The sequence below is a fragment of the Crinia signifera genome, chromosome 11 (assembly GCF_055691185.1).
Source record: "Crinia signifera chromosome 11, ASM5569118v1, whole genome shotgun sequence".
Taxonomy (NCBI): Eukaryota; Metazoa; Chordata; class Amphibia; order Anura; family Myobatrachidae; genus Crinia; species Crinia signifera.
This window is the reverse complement of record NC_139227.1, coordinates 67,567,669-67,587,575: the sequence shown is the minus strand read 5'-3', so window position 1 is coordinate 67,587,575 and position 19,907 is coordinate 67,567,669. Positions and strand designations below refer to the sequence as shown.

At 44.0% G+C, this 19,907-nt stretch overlaps 1 protein-coding gene across 3 annotated transcripts in view; it reads right to left on the bottom strand.

The window, feature by feature from the left end:
• Positions 1-5,759: 5,759 nt before the first annotated feature.
• Positions 5,760-19,907, bottom strand: part of LOC146045166 (uncharacterized) — a 52,459-nt gene continuing 38,311 nt past the window's right edge. For all 3 annotated transcript variants that reach the window (XM_083163868.1, XM_083163869.1, XM_083163867.1), the window contains 3 exons: positions 14,872-15,095; positions 7,710-7,820; positions 5,760-7,602 (listed from right to left, as the gene is read on the bottom strand). In XM_083163868.1, coding sequence (XP_083019994.1) covers positions 6,305-7,602; positions 7,710-7,820; positions 14,872-15,028 — 1,566 coding nt within the window. In that variant the 5' untranslated portion in view covers positions 15,029-15,095 and the 3' untranslated portion in view covers positions 5,760-6,304. The remainder of the gene's footprint in view (positions 7,603-7,709; positions 7,821-14,871; positions 15,096-19,907) is intronic.

Here is a 19,907-nt window from a genome sequence, read left to right as displayed (position 1 = left end):
TTCTTTTTTGAAAATAGATGGACAAGGCCGAAATCTGCACCTTCAACGACTGAAGGCTTAGGCCCGAAGAAAATCCATCTTGTAAAAAATCCAACATTTTTGATAATTTGAAGTGAGATGTGTGAGCTTTTTGCCTCTCACACCATCTAATATAAGTCTTCCAGACTCTATAATAATTTGCAGAAGAAACAGCCTTTCTGGCTTTTATCATAGTCTGCACTACTGCGTCAGAAAATCCTTTCTTTTTCAAAATGGCGGTTTCAATAACCAAGCCGTCAAAATCAATCGATCGGAATCCAGATGATTGAATGGGCCTTGTCTTAACAGGTCTGGTCTCAGAGGTAGACGCCATGAATCCACTGATAACCTCTGAAGCCTCGAATACCAAGACCTCCTTGGCCAATCTGGGGCCACAAGGATCACCGGGACCTTCTGGTCCTGTACCCTCTTTAACAGTCTTGCTAACATCGGAATAGGAGGGAATGCATAAAGAAGATCTCCCTGCCAATGGGTAGTCATGGCATCCACTGCCTCTGCTAGCGGATCTCTCGTTCTGGCATAGAACCTGGGCACCTGATGGTTGAACCTGGATGCCATTAGGTCCAAATCCGGAGTTCCCCACATTGCAGTGATCTGGTGAAACACCTGAGGGTGTAGGCTCCATTCTCCTTCCTTGAGCTCCTCCCTGCTCAGGAAGTCTGCTTCTATATTCTCCACTCCTGGAATGAATATAGCCGATACTGCAGGAACATTCTGTTCCGCCCATAGAAAGATTCTGGACACCTCCCACATGGCCAATCTGCTGCGTGTACCTCCCTGGTGATTCAGATACGCCACAGCTGTGGCATTGTCGGTCTGAATCCTCAAGGGGGAGTTCCTTAACCTGTCTCCCGCCAAGGAAATCACTTTCCAGACAGCTCTCAGCTCCAAGATGTTGATTGGCAACGCTGATTCCTCTGCCGTCCACAGGCCCTGCAGCCTGAGATCCAGGGCTACTGCCCCCCAGCCCCTGAGACTGGCATCGGTAGTTACTATCAACCAGTCCCAGGTCTGTAATGACCGACCCCACTGAAGGGAATCTACCTCTGTCCACCATTTCAAGGAGTCCCGAGTGTCTGCGGACAGCACTATCAACTCCGTCTTCATGGTCAAAGTGTTTCCTGACCAGGCTGACAAAATGTTCCATTGGAATACTCGAGAGTGGAACCTGGCAAATTGAAGCGTTTCGAATGACGCCACCATTTTCCCCAGGAGTTTGAGGCACCTCCATACTGACAAGCTCGGAGCACTGAGGATCTCCTGAACTAGATTGACCAGGTCCCTGGCCTTTATCTCCGGGAGGAATACCCGATGGAGATGGGTATCCAGTATGACTCCCAAGAACTGGATCCTCTGTGATGGTACCAACTGAGATTTTTGTAAGTTTAAAATCCAGCCGTGAGCCTGCAAAAAACTGATGGCCTCTTTTAAATGACTTTGAAGCAGTGTTGCTGATTCTGCTTTGAACAGGAGATCGTCCAAATAGGGTATTACTGTGATTCCCCTGAGCCTCAGCACTGCCGCCATCACAGACATTATTTTTGTAAATACCCTTGGCGCGGTTGCTAGGCCAAAGGGTAACGCCCGGAACTGTAAATGCAGGTCTCCTATGGCAAATCTCAACAGCATCTGATGTTCCGGGTGAATGGGAACGTGCAGATATGCGTCCTGGACATCCATGGACGCCAGAAATTCTCCCTGGTCCAGACTCAGGAGTACAGTTCTCAAAGACTCCATTTTGAAATGGTCTACCCAAAGGTGAACATTTAAGGACTTCAAATTTAGTATTGGTCTGAAAGACCCGTCTGGTTTGGGCACCAGGAACAGCGTGGAGTAAAATCCTTTCTTCCACTCTGCCCTGGGAACCGGGACTACCACCCCTTTTTCCAAAAGGGAATGAGCCGCTCTCATAAGAGCTGTGCGCAGGAGCGCCTGCTTTGGTATGGGTGTGGGGATGAACCTCTTTGGAGTCCGCCCTCTGAAAGGGATTTTGTAACCCTGGGTAATAATCTCTAAGACCCAGGTATCCTGGTCTAGAGAAGCCCAAGCGTCTCTGAAGTGTGTAAGACGCCCCCCCACCTTTATCCCTGCCGGGCTGATCCCCTGGCAGTCATGCGGAGGGTTTTTCCTCTCCTTTAGAGGCAGGCTTCTTATTGAAAGAGCCAAACTTGGACCTTTGGGATTTGCCCCTGGAGTTCTGGAACTTTCCCCTGAACGATTGTCCCCGAAAGGACGCACCACCTCTAGGGGAGGGCCGAAAGGACGGCCTAAAAGCAGCCAATCTGGATGACTGCTTTGTTGAGGAGGCCGGCAGAAACGTACTCTTGCCGCCTGTGGCTTGTTTTATAATCTCCTCAAGCTCAGAACCAAAAAGTAACTTTCCCTTGAAAGCTAACATTTCTAAGGCCTTTTTGGACTCATTGTCCGCTTCCCAGGCCTTAAGCCAGAGTACCCTCCTGGCATTTATGGAGACTGTGGATACTCTGGTAGCCATTTTAAGAGCTTCCTCCTCTGCTTCCACCGCATATTCTGCAGCGGCCTTAATCTTTTCTGCTACCAGCAAAGCACCGTGGTCAGCCTGCAGCATGGTGCATAGCTCACCAGCCCACTCTATAATGGCCTTAGAGACCCAGGCTGAAGCAATAAGGGGACGCAGGGTAAACCCCACCCCTTCAAAAATAGCCTTGAGGTTTCCCTCTAGCTTTTTATCCACAGCATCTTTAAAAGCTGCACCACCCTGTACAGGTAATACCGTAGCTTTTGATAAGCGTGCCACAGAAGCATCCACAACAGGCACCTTTTCCCAGAGTTCAGAATGAGACTCCGGCATGGGGTACAGACTAAGGAATCTTTTAGGCATCTGTAGCCTCTTATCTGGGGTTTTCCAAGCCCCTTCCAATAGTTCCTGTAACCCCTCATCTGAGGGAAAAGTAACAGCCTCCTTTCGCTGTCGCTTAAAAACACCCTTAACAGGGGTCTTATCCTCAACAGACAGTTTTAACGCCTGTTTTACAGCCACAATAAGATCCTCTATACCAGCAGCAGAGGTCTCTTCAAAATCATCACCCTGGTCCCAGGGTGTGTCAGTATACTCTCCTTCCTCTTCCTCTAACACATTAGGCATAGCATAAGACCTTTTAGGGGTCCCTGTAACCTCATCCATTTTGTCCAGTATTTCACTGAATCTGTTGATCCCCTTAGCAGTATCCTGCATCACCTGAATAAGTGCAGGATCTGCCTGGGTAAGAGGTAAGGAGCCAGACGACTGCTGAGATGATGGCATAGGTCTCTGTGATTCTACCAGCACATCACTCTGCCTGTCCAGAAGCTGCACCAAAGCGTTTACCGACCTGCCTAGGGCACTGGCCCACGCAGGTTCACTCTGCTCTCCCCTATGGTGTTCACTGCCCATGGGTCTCACATCAGCGCAAGTAATACATAAGCCCCCCTTGGCCATCTGCTCAGGGACAAACTTTTGTGTGCAAACATTGCACGCGCTCAGTGCACTAAGGACTCCCTCCCCCAAAACCACAGCCTGATGCTCAGACATGATGCAAGTGAAGCGTATATATATATATCTCAATATACACAGTGCAAACAATTGTACAAGCGTTTATACAAAGTCAATGCACCCAATCACTTAGCTGTCTGTAGGTTTCAACTGCGGGGAAGCGATGCCCAGGAAATCCAAGTCACTCTGCCAGGATCAATAAGCCAGCTCAGCTCCGCTGCAAGCGTTCTGAAAGGCGCCAAAGTCAGAGTGAAGGAAGAGACCAAAGTCCCTGCTGCTGCGGGGTCCGTGACCTTTTGGCGCCAACCACCCCCAGCTAGCCGCTCCTTAGGTAGGATTTCCTTGTTCCAGTATCTCCCCCTCAAATGGGGACCACTTGGAACATGCCTGTCACAGCGCTGCTGTCCTCTCAGTCAGGAGCTCAGCGTGTAAGCTCCGCATAAAATGGCCGCCGCCATCACGGAGCGCCTGTCCCCCATGATCCCCACCTAAATGTGGAGCCGGTTTCAGGCTACTCCGGAGCCCAGGCAGCCTCTTAATAGAGGCTGTAAGCGCAGCACAGGGAGACCAGACAGAGTCTACCCTGTGCACAGAGAGCTGACAGGACGCGCTTCTGTCAGCTCCTGCTGCGCTAGCAGTGTGAGGATTCACTATGAAAATCCTCACACTGTGCCTACCTAGCTAGGGTAATAGTTAATAAAATAATAAAAATCCCCTAACTACTCTAATTCTTCGGCTGCTCCTGCAGCCCTTTAGAATAGCACCCACTCCAGTGGGCACCTAACACGAACTGAAGAGTCCAGGGATGCAGTAGGGGAGGAGCCTACCCTCTAAAGCTTTAGGATAGGTGCCTGGCTCCTTCGGACCCTCCTACATCCCAGTGTTGAGCTGTGTCACCAGGACCATTGAAAGAGAAACACTGTTTTATTAATTAATTTATTCAGCACATATAAAAATAATACATATGGCTTGCAATGGCACAAATAATTTTTAAGACAGATTTGAACCTTATCATCTTGTCATATATATGTTGTATGTGTTACATTAGTTGATTCCAGTCAGATTGACTATACCTTTTCTGATCAAACTATGTATGGTTAATATGGGTTGTTATCAGTGTCGGCCCAGAGGCAAGGCTACAACGCAGCCCAAATTTCAAATACAGGCGGCTACACCAACCGCCACCCCAACCGCTGCCGAACATGGCAGTTGGTGCAGATTCCCCCATTTGAATTTTGGACTGAACTGCAGCTGCCGCTTCTGAAGTTATTTTAGGCATTTATTAATAACAATGTATGGAGCAGGGACTGGTATACATTGTTTTTTAGCACTGTGAAATGCAAAGTTCAATGAACCATGGGACATCCAATTCGGTACTCTTTACTTAGAAGGGCGCCCATCTCGGCCATTGAATGCACTAAAAAATCAGGTGCGATGCGACCGACGAGATGCCCGAGATTTCCCATAGGGAACAATGTTAAATGTCTCAATTGACCCGATTTTCCTGTTCAATGCCTCAATTGACCCAATTTTTCCATAGGAAACAATGTTAAATGGGCCACAGAGGCCAAATAGGCACCCTGAAGTGAATAATGGCCACCCGAATTGTTAACGCCACCCCACGATCAACGTCAACCCGAAGCGTGGCGAGCGCAGCGAGCCCGCGTGGGGCGGCGGTACGCGTCCTACGACCTTTTCATACCCCCACTATCCATGTCGGCGTGGAGTTGAGAATAGAAAGTGTGGCGAGCGCAGCGAGCCACCGAGCCCGAAGCGTGGCGAGCCCCGCGAGGGGACGCGGATACCTTCACAGGTATCCGTGTCCCCTCGCGGGCTTCACAGCTGTCCGCGTACGCTCGCCACGCTTCGGGCTCGGTGGCTCGCTGCGCTCGCCACACTTTCTATTCTCAACTCCACGCCGACGTGGATAGTGGGGGTATGAAAAGGTCGTAGGACGCGTACCGCCGCCCCTCGCGGGCTCGCTGCGCTCACCACGCATCGGGTTGACGTTGATCGTGGGGTGGCGTTAACAATTCGGGTGGCCATTATACACTTCAGGGTGCCTATTTGGCCTCTGTGGCCCATTTAACATTGTTTCCTATGGAAAAATCGGGTCAATTGAGGCATTGAACAGGAAAATTGGGTCAATTGAGACATTTAACATTGTTCCCTATGGGAAATCTCGGGCATCTCGTCGGTTGATCGCACCCGATTTTTTAGTGCATTCAATGCCCGAGATTTTTTACTAACGATGCCCACGATCAAAATCGTGGGCGCCCTTCTAAGTAAAGAGTACCTCCAATTCACAACACAATAAAAATAAACATAACAAAAATAATAGTAATGTATAAAAGATATTGAATGCTGTATCGAATAGGCAAGTGTCTGCTAAGGTGTCCATTTCTAAATGCTCCAAAAATACAACGACAAAATGTGCATGATTATGATTATTCTAGAAAGACATTATAGAAGTATTCATTGGTTTAATTTATCCCACTCCCAGTAAGTGACTTTTGTAGTCTTAGAATTGCTTATAAATAACATTATCATATCCCTGATCTGGAATCAGAGACCGGATGCAGCCCACTGCATAGGAAAATGTTCACAACCGTTTTTTTTTTTAGCAATCAGTATGATGTCAACAGGGAGCCTTCACAAATGCACCACCGGTGTTAAAGGCATTTAAAAAAAAAATTATAATAAAATAAGAAAATTATAAAAAAATTATACATAACAAGTACTGACTGTGTCCATTCATATCTCAGAATCAGCATACATCCCGTTTATTAAATAATCTACTTGAGTATAGTCCTTCTTCTTGTAGCTTTCGTACGCTTGGAGAGCAAAGAGCACTATAATAGCTATAAAGAACAAGTTTCCCAACAATAACACTGCTAGCAAGAAACTAGTGTTCTGCACATGTTTTGTTACCTCCTCTTCAATACCAATAAAACCATCTTTACCATCATCATCATCATCACCTTTTTTGTCTGCATCCTGGACTGATGTCACAGATATAATAGGAGAAGTCGATACCTTGAAGTCTGGTTTGGACAGCTTGCTTGTGGTAGGGATAATGGCATTTGTTGATGCTATAGGACCTAGCTTTGTTGTGGAGCTAATTTCTTTAGTGCTTTGAAAGGTTTTCACAGATGGTGCCATTAATGTTGTTGGACTCATGGTAGTATGGATCACAACTGGTGTAGTTGCTGCAGCAGTAGGTTTTAATGGTTCACTTGACTTCGGTTTGGTTATTGCTGTTATAATATTTTGTTCTGAAGTAGTGGTTATTGAAATGCTTTGTTGTCCAGAGCTGGTAGTCCCCAATGATGTGTCCTTAACATTGAGGTCTGTGGCAGCTGTTGGATTTCTACTTGACGTTGTGGCACTGATTTTAGTTTGCATAATCTCTGTAGAGGTGATTGGCAAAGGCTTTGCTGTGGATGTTATAGATATGGCCAACTCGATAGAAGAGGTGGCTGAAGTAGCAATGATTGGCTCCGTGCTGGCTCTTGCTGCAGTTGATGAATTGGAAGTTTGCTTTGTGGTTGTGGTTAAAGTGGTAGTGTTTGGCTGTATGCTCATGGTGAATTTGGCTATTGGCAATTCATAGCTACTGGTTGTCGGGACACCATGATTTATTGCTGTAATTATTAGTTCCTTGGTTGTTGCTGTACTTTTTGTTGTAATTAATGGCTTTGTGCTTGTTGGGGAAATAGGATTTGTTGGTGTTCTTTTTGTTGTAATTAATGGCTTTGTGTTTATGGTTGTGGGAGTAGGAATTGTTCCGTGTTCTGGGCTGGTAGTTGTTTCAGGTAGCTTAACTTTTATTGTCTTTGGTTCTGTATTGGTGGTTATGATTTTAGTGGTAGTTGTTAATGGTGGAGTTGTAGGTTCTGTGGTGGATGTTGTGGGTAATATAGTTTCTGTTGTTATTGTGGTGGTGGTGGTGGTTGGAGAGGTGGTGATTTCTGACGTTGTCCTTTTTGTCTTTAATTTTCCAGCTTTTTTCACAGGACTTCGTTTTCTTCTCTTCTTAAGATAATTTACACCTAACAATATAAAAGCATTTTAAGAACAATTTAAAATTAGCATTTCAGCATCTGAGTATTTTCTTGTTAGTGAGGATGCAAACATTGAACCTGCATATAAATCTTACCTAAATGTTGGTCTGTGATACGCCTGGCTTCGGTTGTATGGCATAATTTGTTACAATGTATCATGGTGCACAAGTTGTAGAGTAATGCTGATTGGCTACAGTGAAGATCACCTAAAGAAAAAAAAATGGGATTTTGATACCAAATTAACACAGTTCCTGTTTGCAATTTTCCACAGATCTGTGTTGACAACAAATAGGCTGTTTTTTTAAACCATCAATGATTTGCATTCTTCATCTCAGCATTGTGAGGGCAATAACTGTTTGTTATGATCTTATGGGCGCATTTTTAAATGATATGCAAAATGCTGAAACACTACAACGTTACATGCAATATTGGATAATTGGTGCCAAAAAGACTGCAATACCAAATTAAGAACACAAACTGAACCCTTTTCCCTGCTTTTATTCAAATATTATCTACTATAGCAGAGACAGCATATGTATCAAATTAGATCCAGACCAGGTTTCCTAAACTGATGTGATCAAGGTTTTGGCTGATTATCAGCACCTGTGACTTCCTGCTATATGTGTGTCCAGGGCAGGAAGTTATTCCTCCCAATGCTGAAAAGCAGATGGGTGATAGACCAGTAACTTATATATTACATTAGGTGCTTTTGAGTGTACCTGTGACTGTGAAATCTGTGGTATACCCTGCAATGCTGTAACCTTGCTTGCCGAGCTGTTAACCTGGTACAAAATAAAGGCCCAGACTTCATCTATATCTAGAGTATGTGATTTTTTTTGTCCCACTACCAACAGTATTACTAGAACTTGAATCTATGTTGCACCTCTTGAAGAGTACTCACTAGACTTGCAAGAAGTTTATCTAACAATGGGAAAAATGTATTAAGCCTTAACAAGTGATAATGTGGAGAGTGATAAAGTACCAGCCAATCAGCTCCTAATTGCTATGTTACAGGCTGTGTTTGAGAGTTGTCAGTTAGGGGCTGATTGACTGGGACTTTATCACTCTCCACTTTATCACTGTTAAAGCTTAACACATATGCCATAATGTGTAACCTGCTTACAAATTATATTTTCATCTCATGAATTTTGAGATACCATTTATTCATATCTACGTGATTGGGACACATTTTGAAATAATAAAACTATTACAAAATGTATTAAAACAATATTTCAATATAAAAAAAATTATAACACAAATCACACAGTTTACATATATGCATCAGATAGCTGGAGATCAGAGGTGGTGCAAAATAGATAAGTATGGTAACCTCCAAAAAAGAAGCAGCGCTCTCCAGACTTGTCGTAATAGAATAAAACAGTCCTTTATTCAATATTTTGGAGGTTCTGGACCCCGCGATACACATACCACATGCGGTATAATACTGATTGCATAGAAGGAACAGCTGATTGCTTCCAAACCAACATTTCCTCTTGTCACCCCACTGCATTAAAATGGGATCCAATGAGAGCGGTCTCTTTATTCTGCCGGAAGTACAGTACTGTACATGTGCAGTAATCAGACAGAGACTATTTCTGGGGAGTGATCCAGAGGCTCTTTCTAATCATATATCTGCAATATGTAGTCCATAGGAGGTACAGCTCGGTAAATTTCACAGATAGCAGCTACGGCAATTAGAAAAATAGATCCACGGTAAACTTACATTTTTTTTGACTATGGAAAATTGGTTTAATAAATAGGCCCTTAAAGATATTTCTAGGATAACATTTTAGCACACATGCACTTAATGCAGTGACTACAACATGGTCACTCTCTGACATTTGACCTCCCTGGAAATACTGTTTGGGATCTTTACTGATCATCAGGGCCCTGTTCTAGACCTGATAATTATATTTTCTTTTGCAGCTATTCACAGCAATAACAAATTAAGTTCAGACAGGATGTACTAATAAACACACACACACACACACACACACACACACACACACACACACACACACACAGGAATGGGGACTGAAAGGAGCACACCTGCGATGTGTAAAATGTATTCAATTGACTTTCATTCCTTGGTGGCCATTTTGCTTCTGCGCATATAGTACCTACTGAGCACACATGAGCAAGGGCGGGAGTGCCTGATGCTACAAATGCTGACTCCACCTGAAGATCTCAGCATTTACCTCAGATGCTGCGGTCCTCTGTACATACTACCATATTAATATTTTCATCTTGTTTTGTTTGCACGGTTTATGCAGTTATAAAGGCACTGCAGAACCCTTAGGGCACAATATAAATAACAAAGCTAATGACGAGTTATGGCAAGCATGTACCACAAAAAGCTACTAAAACAGAAGTCAACGGACTGACAAAAAAATTCGGTACTTGTTTCCTAGCACGGCCACAACGATTTAGATCGTTGTGGTCGTAAGATAAAAAATCGGATCGATCGCATCGCATGCGATTTGGTCGCATACGATGCGACCGATCCGACCGATTTTTCACCCGATTTTTTTTTTTTTTTCACCAGATTTGTTTCAATTGCCCCCCCAAATGTTACTAAGTGTGCTAGACCCCACGATAGACGTCAACCCGAAGCGTGGCGAGCGCAGCGAGCCCGCGAGGGGCGGCGGTGCGCGTCCTCCGACCTTTTCATTCCCCTACTATCCACGTCGGCGTGGAGTTGAGAATATATAGTGTGGCGAGCGCAGCGAGCCACCGAGCCCGAAGCGTGGCGAGCGCAGCGAGCCCCGCGAGGGGACGCGTATAACTTCACAGGTATACGCGTCCCCTCGCCACGCTTCGGGCTCGGTGGCTCGCTGCGCTCGCCACACTATATATTCTCAACTCCACGCCGACGTGGATAGTAGGGGAATGAAAAGGTCGGAGGACGCGCACCGCCGCCCCTCGCGGGCTCGCTGCGCTCGCCACGCTTCGGGTTGACGTCTATCGTGGGGTCATGGCGGGCACATAAAAAATGTGAAATGGGTCATATTGGCCCATTTCACCTTTTTTATCATTTTTCCCTATGTGAGATGGACTTAATCAAGTCCATCTAATCTTGTGCCATTATAATGGCACAAGACCAACGCGATCCTCCCGATTTCAATGTTAAAAGATTTTTTAACATTGAAGTCTATGGAAAAATCGGGTGAATCGGTCGGTCGCATCGCGGCCGATTTTAATTGGTCGCGACCGACCGATTGACCCGATTTCTGTCATTCAAAGTGAAAAAATTGTAAAAAATCGGCCACATCGTGAGGATCGTGTCCCTTAATTAAGAGCCACGATCACTCACGATTGTGGCCGTTCTAGGAAACAAGTACCAAAAATTCAGTTATAAATGTAAAGAATACCCGTTCCACACAGAAAATGAAATTCCCGGGTGAAGCAGTTCCACCCGGGAATTTCATGACATATATGGGTAATTTTTCTGGGTGAAAGTTGATCCGGATCTTAAACTCCGGGACTCCAACCCTGCAAATGACCAGGGTCGGAGACCCGGAGTTTAGAATCAGAGTTGACCCTTTGACACAGGCGAAAAACCCCATTAATGAAGGAAATCTCTAGGTCTTAATTTCAAGGAGGGGGGGGGGGGGGGGGAGCCGGAGCTTCAAAAGCTGGGAAATTGACGGGTTATTCGGCCGCCGCTGTCTGAAAGCGGTATGAGTTACTTATTTTCATATTTTTCTCTTTTGCATTCAAATTGCAAAGTTTCATAGAAATCCCAAATCAAAGATGTCAGCAGATTTTACCAAAACCCTTCTCTGTAGGCTTTTGTACAAAACACTGTTACATCCTTTTGGCAGTGAACAGAGTTAAACCTTGGAATCAGAGGTCTTAAAATAATGCAGTGTGTTAAATATAATCCACCGTAATTAGTGTTTTAAAACACCAGATGCAGACTTCTGCCCAAACACATTCAGATCTCTTATAATGCAAAGAATAAAAAATAAAACATTGTACTAAGCAAGAATGGGAACAGCAATAGGAAAAAAAGAGATTCAGGGGCAGATTTATTAAGCTTGGAGAAGAGATAAACTGGAGATAAAGTGGAGAAAAGGTAAAAGGAGATAAAGCACCAGCCAATCAACTCCCAACTGTCTTTTTCAAACACAGCTGATTGGCTGGTGCTTTATCTCCTTTTACCTTTTCTCCGCTTTATCTCCAGTTTATCTCTTCTCCAAGCTTAATAAATCTGCCCCTCATTAACTAGACATTTATAAAGGATAAACATAGCTGACAAATATTGATGAAAAATACATACATTTGAACAAATTGTAATGAGGATGCATTTCAAATTAAAATCTAAACATAGTCAGGTAACATTCAGCCCAGTGTAAAAGAAAGGGCTTGAGAAATCCAATGTTAAGAGGACAAATAATTGTATTATAAGAGCGATGGAAAAAGATAGTGTGAGATCGATCAAGCCTTGAAGAGAGATTAAGTACCAGCCAATTAACTCCTGTTACTTTTTTTTTAACACAGCCTGTAAAATGACAGTTATGAGCAGTTTGGTTGGCACGTCATCCCTCTCCAAGGCTGGATACATCTTACCCTTAATCTTCGATATGGGATGTCTCAATTCTCAATGTATTTCTATTTTACCTCTAAAGGGCATTTTGCTGAAGCCATGTACAACAGGAGGGATACATGCGGATGACCAGTAGTCAGGATGAAGGCAATCCGTATACCGACAGGGGTCAGGTAAGTATAATTACCCCCTTCTAGCAGCCCTCACCCCACAACCTAACCAGGATACAGTCATTAGGTCTAAAGTAACTAGGTCGACATGCAGCAAGGTCGACATGGGTTACGGTCGACATGGGTCTAGGTCGACAGTAAAAAGGTAGACGTGGGTTTTTTCACTGCTTTTTGAGCCAACATGTGCCAACAGGCTGTATTTCATGCCCTACTATCCACTAGGGCGTGGCGAGAGAATAAAATAGTGTGCCGAGGGTAGCGAGGCACCGTGCCCGAAGCATCGCGAGTGAGGGGATGCGTTGCACTTCAAAATGTGTCCAAGTCGACATTTGGGTAAAAAAAAACACACCATGTCGACCTTTTGACTGTCGACCTAGACGCTAGTGTCGAACTAGACCCATGTCGGATGGTATGGAAATGGTGCTCCCAAGGTATCCCAAAAGTTCAGGGGATGTTAAGGATCACCCAACTCGTGCACACGTACAATCAGGCTTACATGTATGCTTACATGCCGGTGCTGTGGAACCTCATGTAAAGGTATCTTTTGAAGAAGGGGCTCACCATTCAATCCAAAAACTTGATTTTATTTGATAAAGACTGGCGTGTGCAGACGCCGGCAAACTGCTGAACTCTTTAGACACACGTGGAGGGAGCTGTATGTGTCAGTCCCCGACGCTTTGAGATTCAGGATTCCACATTGACAGACTTCTTGAAAAAGGCATCGCAGTATGCCGAAACGCGTTGAATCAAGTGTCATTTTAAAACCAAATTGGCAGATAAGTATCTGGATTCCCGACAGTAGTGTGTGGCCTCACATATACCCGGGTTACATCTAGGGTGGTACATACGCTGTTGGTTGTATCTGGCATATATACTGTCTTTTTATTAAATAAAATCAAGTTTTTGGATTGAATGGTGAGCCCCTTCTTCAAAAGATACCTTTACATGAGGTTCCACAGAACCGGCATGTAAGCATACATTTAAGCCTGATTGTACGTGTGCACAAGTTGGGTGATCCTTAACATCCCCTGGAGTTTTGGGATACCTTGGGAGCACCGTTTCCATACCGTCCCAACACTGAGGAAAAAAGTAGACTTTCTCCCTATTCCTGCAATATTACATCAGTTTGCAATTTTGGTACTTGTGTATTTTGGCGGCGCCCATCGCATCGCATACCATAACGCATACAATGGTATGCGATGCGACGCGATTTCGTTCGATAGTGTGCGATGGCATACAATTTTCAAATTGTATGGCATTGTACATGGCATACAATGCCATACGATGCGATGCGATTAAACATTGTATAAGCACCCTAATGGGTGCTTATACAATGTTAAGCACCCTAATGGGTGCTTACAATGTTAAATGCACCCCCACGCCACCCCCCCACTATAAACGTGAACCCGAAGCGTGGCGAGCGCAGTGAGCCCGCGAGGGGCGGCGGTACGCGTCCTACGACCTTTTCATACCCCCACTATCCACGTCGGCATGGAGTTGAGAATAGAATAGTGTGGTGAGCCACCGAGCCCGAAGCGTGGCGAGCCCCGCGGATACCTGTGAAGCCCGCGAAGGGATGCGTTTACCTGTGAAGGTATCCGTGTCCCCTCGCCACGCTTCGGGCTCGGTGGCTCGCTGTGCTCGCCACACTATTCTATTCTCAACTCCACGCCGACGTGGATAGTGGGGGTATGAAAAGGTCGTAGGACGCGTACCGGGGGGGGTGGGGGGTGGCGTGGGGGTGCATTTAACATTGTAAGCACCCATTAGGGCGCTTACACGATTTTTCATCGTATAGGGGGTCAAAATCGCATCGCATGCCATCCGGTACATGGCATGCGATGCGTTCATCGTACGATGTACATCGGGGGCGCCGCTATAATACACAAGTACCGCAATTTTTTTTATTTTCTCCGCATGTCATTTCATCTGAATTGGAGAGGAAGGTGAAAACCACGCGGATCAAAATTGTATTGGGACTATACTCTTAGCGCAAGAGAGACTATTCTTGTTTTTCCATTTGTCTATTTGTGGTCCGGTGACCACACATATAGTCTGTTGCTGCTTGAGTATTCGCAGCGCCAAAAGGTGAAAATATTCTTTGTAGACCCATGTCGACCTAGTGGTGTCGACCCAATGCTTGTCGACCTAGTTATGGTCGATTTAACAATCCCAACCCATCTAACCCTCCCTTCTAAGTACCCAAACCTAACCCCCCTCTCTGAAGCCTAAACTCCCCCCTCCAGACCACAGTCTAATCCTAAATCCCCCCACAAGTACAGTACCTACACCTGTCCCACATCCCCTGGCCTGACCCCCTGCCTTGCATACTAACCGATTGGGATGCCAACTGTTGGTATACTGAACACCGGCATCCTGACCACTGCCTCCTGTACGGAAATTTAGGACAGTGAATGGTAAGGTATGTCCGTTCCCCCATTATGCCTCGGAGTGCACAGCAAAAAAATGACAGGTTACAAAGCATAAGGAAACCAAGCAGAGAGGAGAGCCAATACAAGATTAGGTGTGAATACATACGTGAGGAGAGCATAGCTCTGCACTCTTGCCTGCACTGCCTCTCATTATTGATTCCAGCAATATTCTGCAGGCTGCTCTCATTCGCTGTCCATGGCCCAAACCTGGCATCAGACAGAGAGAGGCTCACTGACCACAACAGTATAAGAACCTTCCACATGGTGGCGAATTTTGGTAGAGAGTCATCCAAGGCAACGGGCTGTTGGTTTTACAGCAGCATAAGGAGCCTAGAAATACACAAGAGGGAAATTAGAAATAATGGTTAATTATTAACAGACAGTATTGTGAGTACATTGTCCAGCAATGCAATATGTTTACATCAGTAGGGTTTATGGCAGACAAAAAGTTAAGGGGACACAGATAGCTAGGCTCAAAGCCTACAATGGCCTTACATAGTCAGAAAGAGAAATGCCAGGTTACATAGAATTTGACGGCAGATAAGAACCATTTGGCCCATCTAGTCTGCCCCTTTTTTATCCTTCAGGTAATCCCTTTGTGTTCCTTATTTCTTTGTAAGGATATTCATATGCCTATCCCAAGCATGTTTAAATTGTTCTACTGTCCTAGCCTCTACCACCTCTGATAGGAGGTTATATTAGACAAGCACATCCTTGGCACTAAATAGCCAAAGACTAGGGGTCAAATGTAATAGGATGTGAGAATCAGAAACCAAGCGGCAATCTTTTACACTGAAGAACCAGGTTGATTTCGCATGTAAAATCGGTGCCGCTTTGAAAAAAAAAAATTTGTGAAAACTCTCACTTTCTAATTCTCACACCCTATTACATTTGGTCCAAGATGTCTGAATGGCTAGAGACAATGCATCTCTAACTTTTTGTGACCACCTTGTCCATTTAAATGAACATTATAATAATAAAATATGTATTGCATAGACCAATGTTTCCCAAACTGTGTGCCTAGGCTCCCTGGGGTGCCTCGGGACACTTGCAGGGGTGCCTTGGGTTGGTCGTCCAGGACCAATTCAAATTATTTATGATCAATTATTTCGGGCCAAAACCAGTGCTGGTGGCTGCCAATCATAAAATGTGTACAATCAGAAGCAAATCCTGCCCTTTACCACATAACTGACCCTAAGAAGCACATAAAAACATATAAAATCGCCAAAAACAAGCGACCCTCGCCGTTTGACCCCCGCACTGGGCACTCACCCTATTCAATGTTCCGGGGGAACCGTTGCTGTCAGATGACTGAGGATTTCCCCAAACAGCGAAGCTCACAGCTAATGCAGGGAGCCCGCTACCTTTAGCCGCGAGCCTCGCTGGTTTAGCCGCAGCACGCACCGTTTCCACCAAGCGACATAGAAACGTTGTGTGCAGGGGGTCAGATGAATACTGACCGTGCGAGCTGTGACAGTGCTCAGTCAGCACTGCTCACGGTCACAGCTCTCAAAAAGCATTAAATAAATACATGTAATAATAAAGAAAATTAACAAAATAACCAAACCATTTTGGGGGTTACATAGGGCCCCATTAATCTACATTACAGAGTCCTCACTGGGATACACCAGAAACATGCAATGATTTAAGGGTTTATAATACAATTACAGTATAAGGGTATTTTACCAATATATGTATACTTTACAAACAAAAACATTAAAAAATAAATTCCACATGCTGATATTATAGAGGATACCATTCTTAAGTGGAATAATTATAAAAAAAATTAGAAAAAGACAAATTGAAGAAATATAAAAGTAAAAACCAAACCGCTCCTAAAATTCTCATTTACAAGCACATCCTGTAAAATGACAGAAACCGATTGGTTAGTACTTTATCATCTTCAAGCTTTGATAAATCTCTCCCTTAGCGTCCAGTAATATATTTTTGGGTGTGGTATGCTGGGACGACAATCAGGATTCCGACGATCAGTAAACCGATATCTTAATTCCAACTGCTGTTTCTCCAACAGAGGGGCGAGCACTGAGAAGCCCATTGGGGCCCAGTGGCTTGCCACAGGTTTTATTCTCCCTCTATGGGGGTCATGGACCCACATGTGAGAAAAACTCCCGTCAGACAGGATCCCAACTGTCGGGCATTTAACAAATGGGATTCTGATGCCTAGTGTTCATTCTAGCAGCCGCTATCTTTGAAAACCCAAACAGTTCCTCTTCCCTGCCTGGGGTGTCTCTGTCTGCTGTAGTGCTTCTAGCACAGTGTGGTCTGTATATCAGCACTGATATGCAAACCAGACCTGTGCTAGAAACACCACAGGAGACAGTGACACCCCATGCAGGGAAGAGGAACTGCATAGATTTTCAAAGATAGCGGGTGCTAGAATGAACACTAATGTCCATATAGTGACCATCGGAATCCCGACTGTAGGGAGGTAATCCGGAATCCTTTCATTCAAATTGGGTGTTGGAGTTACTTACAATTTTAGAAAAATTTGCAATTTCCAAACTTGCATTTCATTTGTGTGAAGTCTGCAAGTTTCATGGAACAAACCCACATTCATAGACTCGGATCTGGAATGACCCCAATGTCTTTCCTGTTGCCCAGGACAAACCAATTCGCTCACGCTTGGCTTTGTGTTCATTTGGAATGTTGACATGAATAAAGGATCTGTCTGGAAACCTTCACAAATACTTTTTACCCAGAAAAAATCTCTTTCTTTTTCTGAACAACTATTACTAAGAGAGTAGATGAAATATAGGCAGAAAGTCACATGGTAAAATTATTAGTGGTCAAACATTACACAACACCTGATTTTTAGGAGCCATTATTCTAGACCCAACCCGTTCTGCACATCTTTGCCTAAAGTAAGGTTGGCAGTTGGGCTTCAAATTAAAAAGCCACATCACATTTGTTATTGGAAGTATTGGTGGTTTGTTGTACTGTATGTGGAACTTTGTTTCTGCTAATAAATAATTGACTAAGGTATATTTCTCTGTTGGGTCAAGTCAGGAACTTTTAAAGCAAATTTTGGTCCATCATCCAGGAATTTATTACAAATTCCCTAGGGATACCTTTCACTATCCCTCTGGAATCGGCCTTATGGGATATATATTCTGCATCACAATACCCTAATTGGGTTGGGTAGACCATTGGCTAAAATTGCAGCCCAGGGAAGAAAATCATATTTTCCCAATGGGTCTCCACTGACACTTTGACCCTTAATGCCACGTGTGACATTTATTTCACATGGAATGGCTAGAAAAGTTCATTAATACTGATTAACAAGCAGATAAGGTAACCAAGTTATAAAAAAAACTTGTGTGAACTTTACTCCCTTCTTTAAAAGATACACTCCGTAAAGCGGTACGGCTAACTTCTTAGTATAACTTGGCAATAGGCCCTTATTCAGATCTGATCGCAGATCTGTTCTCAAAATGGGCAAAACCACGTGAACTGCAGGTGGGGCAGATGTGAAATGTGCAGAGAGTTAGATTTGTGCGAGTTATTTTGTTTCTGTGCAGGGTAAATACTTGGTGCATTATTTTTACACTGCAATTTATATTTCAGTTTCAACACACCCCACCTAAATTTAACTCTCTGCACATGTTACATCTGCCCCACCTGCAGTGCACATGGTTTTGCCCATTTTGAGAACAAATTTGTACTGCGATCAGATCTGAATAAGGGCCATAGTCTCCTCTGGGAATCTACCGTACTAATGTAACACATTTATATGTGAATATATATTAATCCTATTTATGGATCCCACGTTTTTTTTTATTTATTTACATGATCAGTTCTACAAAAAATATATATATTTTTAAATGTACGGTGACTATTTAATCAAATATTTAAAAAAAAAAAAAGGATGACCCAATTTAATTCTAAAACTTTGACGTATGTGTCTATGAGCACAGTGTTTATGAAATGATATAACCTGCAAAACTTTCCCCCCTTAAACAATTCAGCTTATAAAACTGGCCAATTGTACTGTGCAGGATATGATGGAACATTCTAAATAAATCCTAATAAAAACACAAATGAAGGTCAGACATATTTTCATAACAGTTTCCTAGGATGCAGCTGACTAACATATTGCTATATATAGCTTTCACTGTATAAGGATCTTATTAAGTGTAGATAGATATTGTGTGTTCATACAGGCAAGAAGGACATAAAATAAGTTCTCACTGGTAAAAAAAAAAAAGTGCCAAACTCTAGGTTTCGAATATAAAATAAATTAAAAAAAGGTTAGAGCCGTGAAATGAAAATTGGGGAGACAGACAATATTAAGTAACAGGAGGGTAGGCATTCACAGAGAATGCGATCAGGATCCCAGCTGTCAGAATCTCTTGCCAGTCATAATACAGACAGCAGAAACCCCCTTGTGAGTATGGAAGGAGCATTAGGGATAAAATACAGATGGTGATCCACCCAGATTCTGACAGTTTGGATGCCGTCGTTGGGATCCCGACTGCCGAGATTTTGTATCCAAAACATTTCAAGTATGCTTTTTATAATTAATAAATGATTAACATGAGTAAACAAATAAAATGAGTATCAATAGTAAATAAGCTTTCACAAGAACACACCTGAATTGTAAGAAATGTGTGGCAGTGGACATTATTACAGACACGTAAAACTGAAGCTATATATACACTTTGTGCCAGCAAGTTATGGCTGCCGCACTATGAAAACACTGTTATTGACATTTTTGGAATCTTTTCCAAATACGAGTGTGATAAAGTCAATTACTTTTTTGGGAGAAAAAAAATAGAATTGCCTCTATTACTTGACAGAGTCTCCCATGAAGACAAGCTACATGATACAAGGGTGTTTGCAATATTTGTAATAGATTTCAGAGGGGTGTGGTATGGGACTCCGATAGTCGGGATCCCGACAGTCATTATCCCGACGTTGGGATCCTGACTGCCCGGAGTCAGACAGCATGGCGAGTGCAAAAAAGCCCCTTGTGTGCTCGCTGCGCTCGCCACGCTGCGGGCACGGTGGCTCGCTACGCGAGCCACCTATTCTATTCTCCCTAATAGCGGGTGGCCGGCGGTCACCCGGCTGCCGGCGTTTTGACAGTCGGGATGCCGACGTCGGGTAAATGACTGTCGGGAT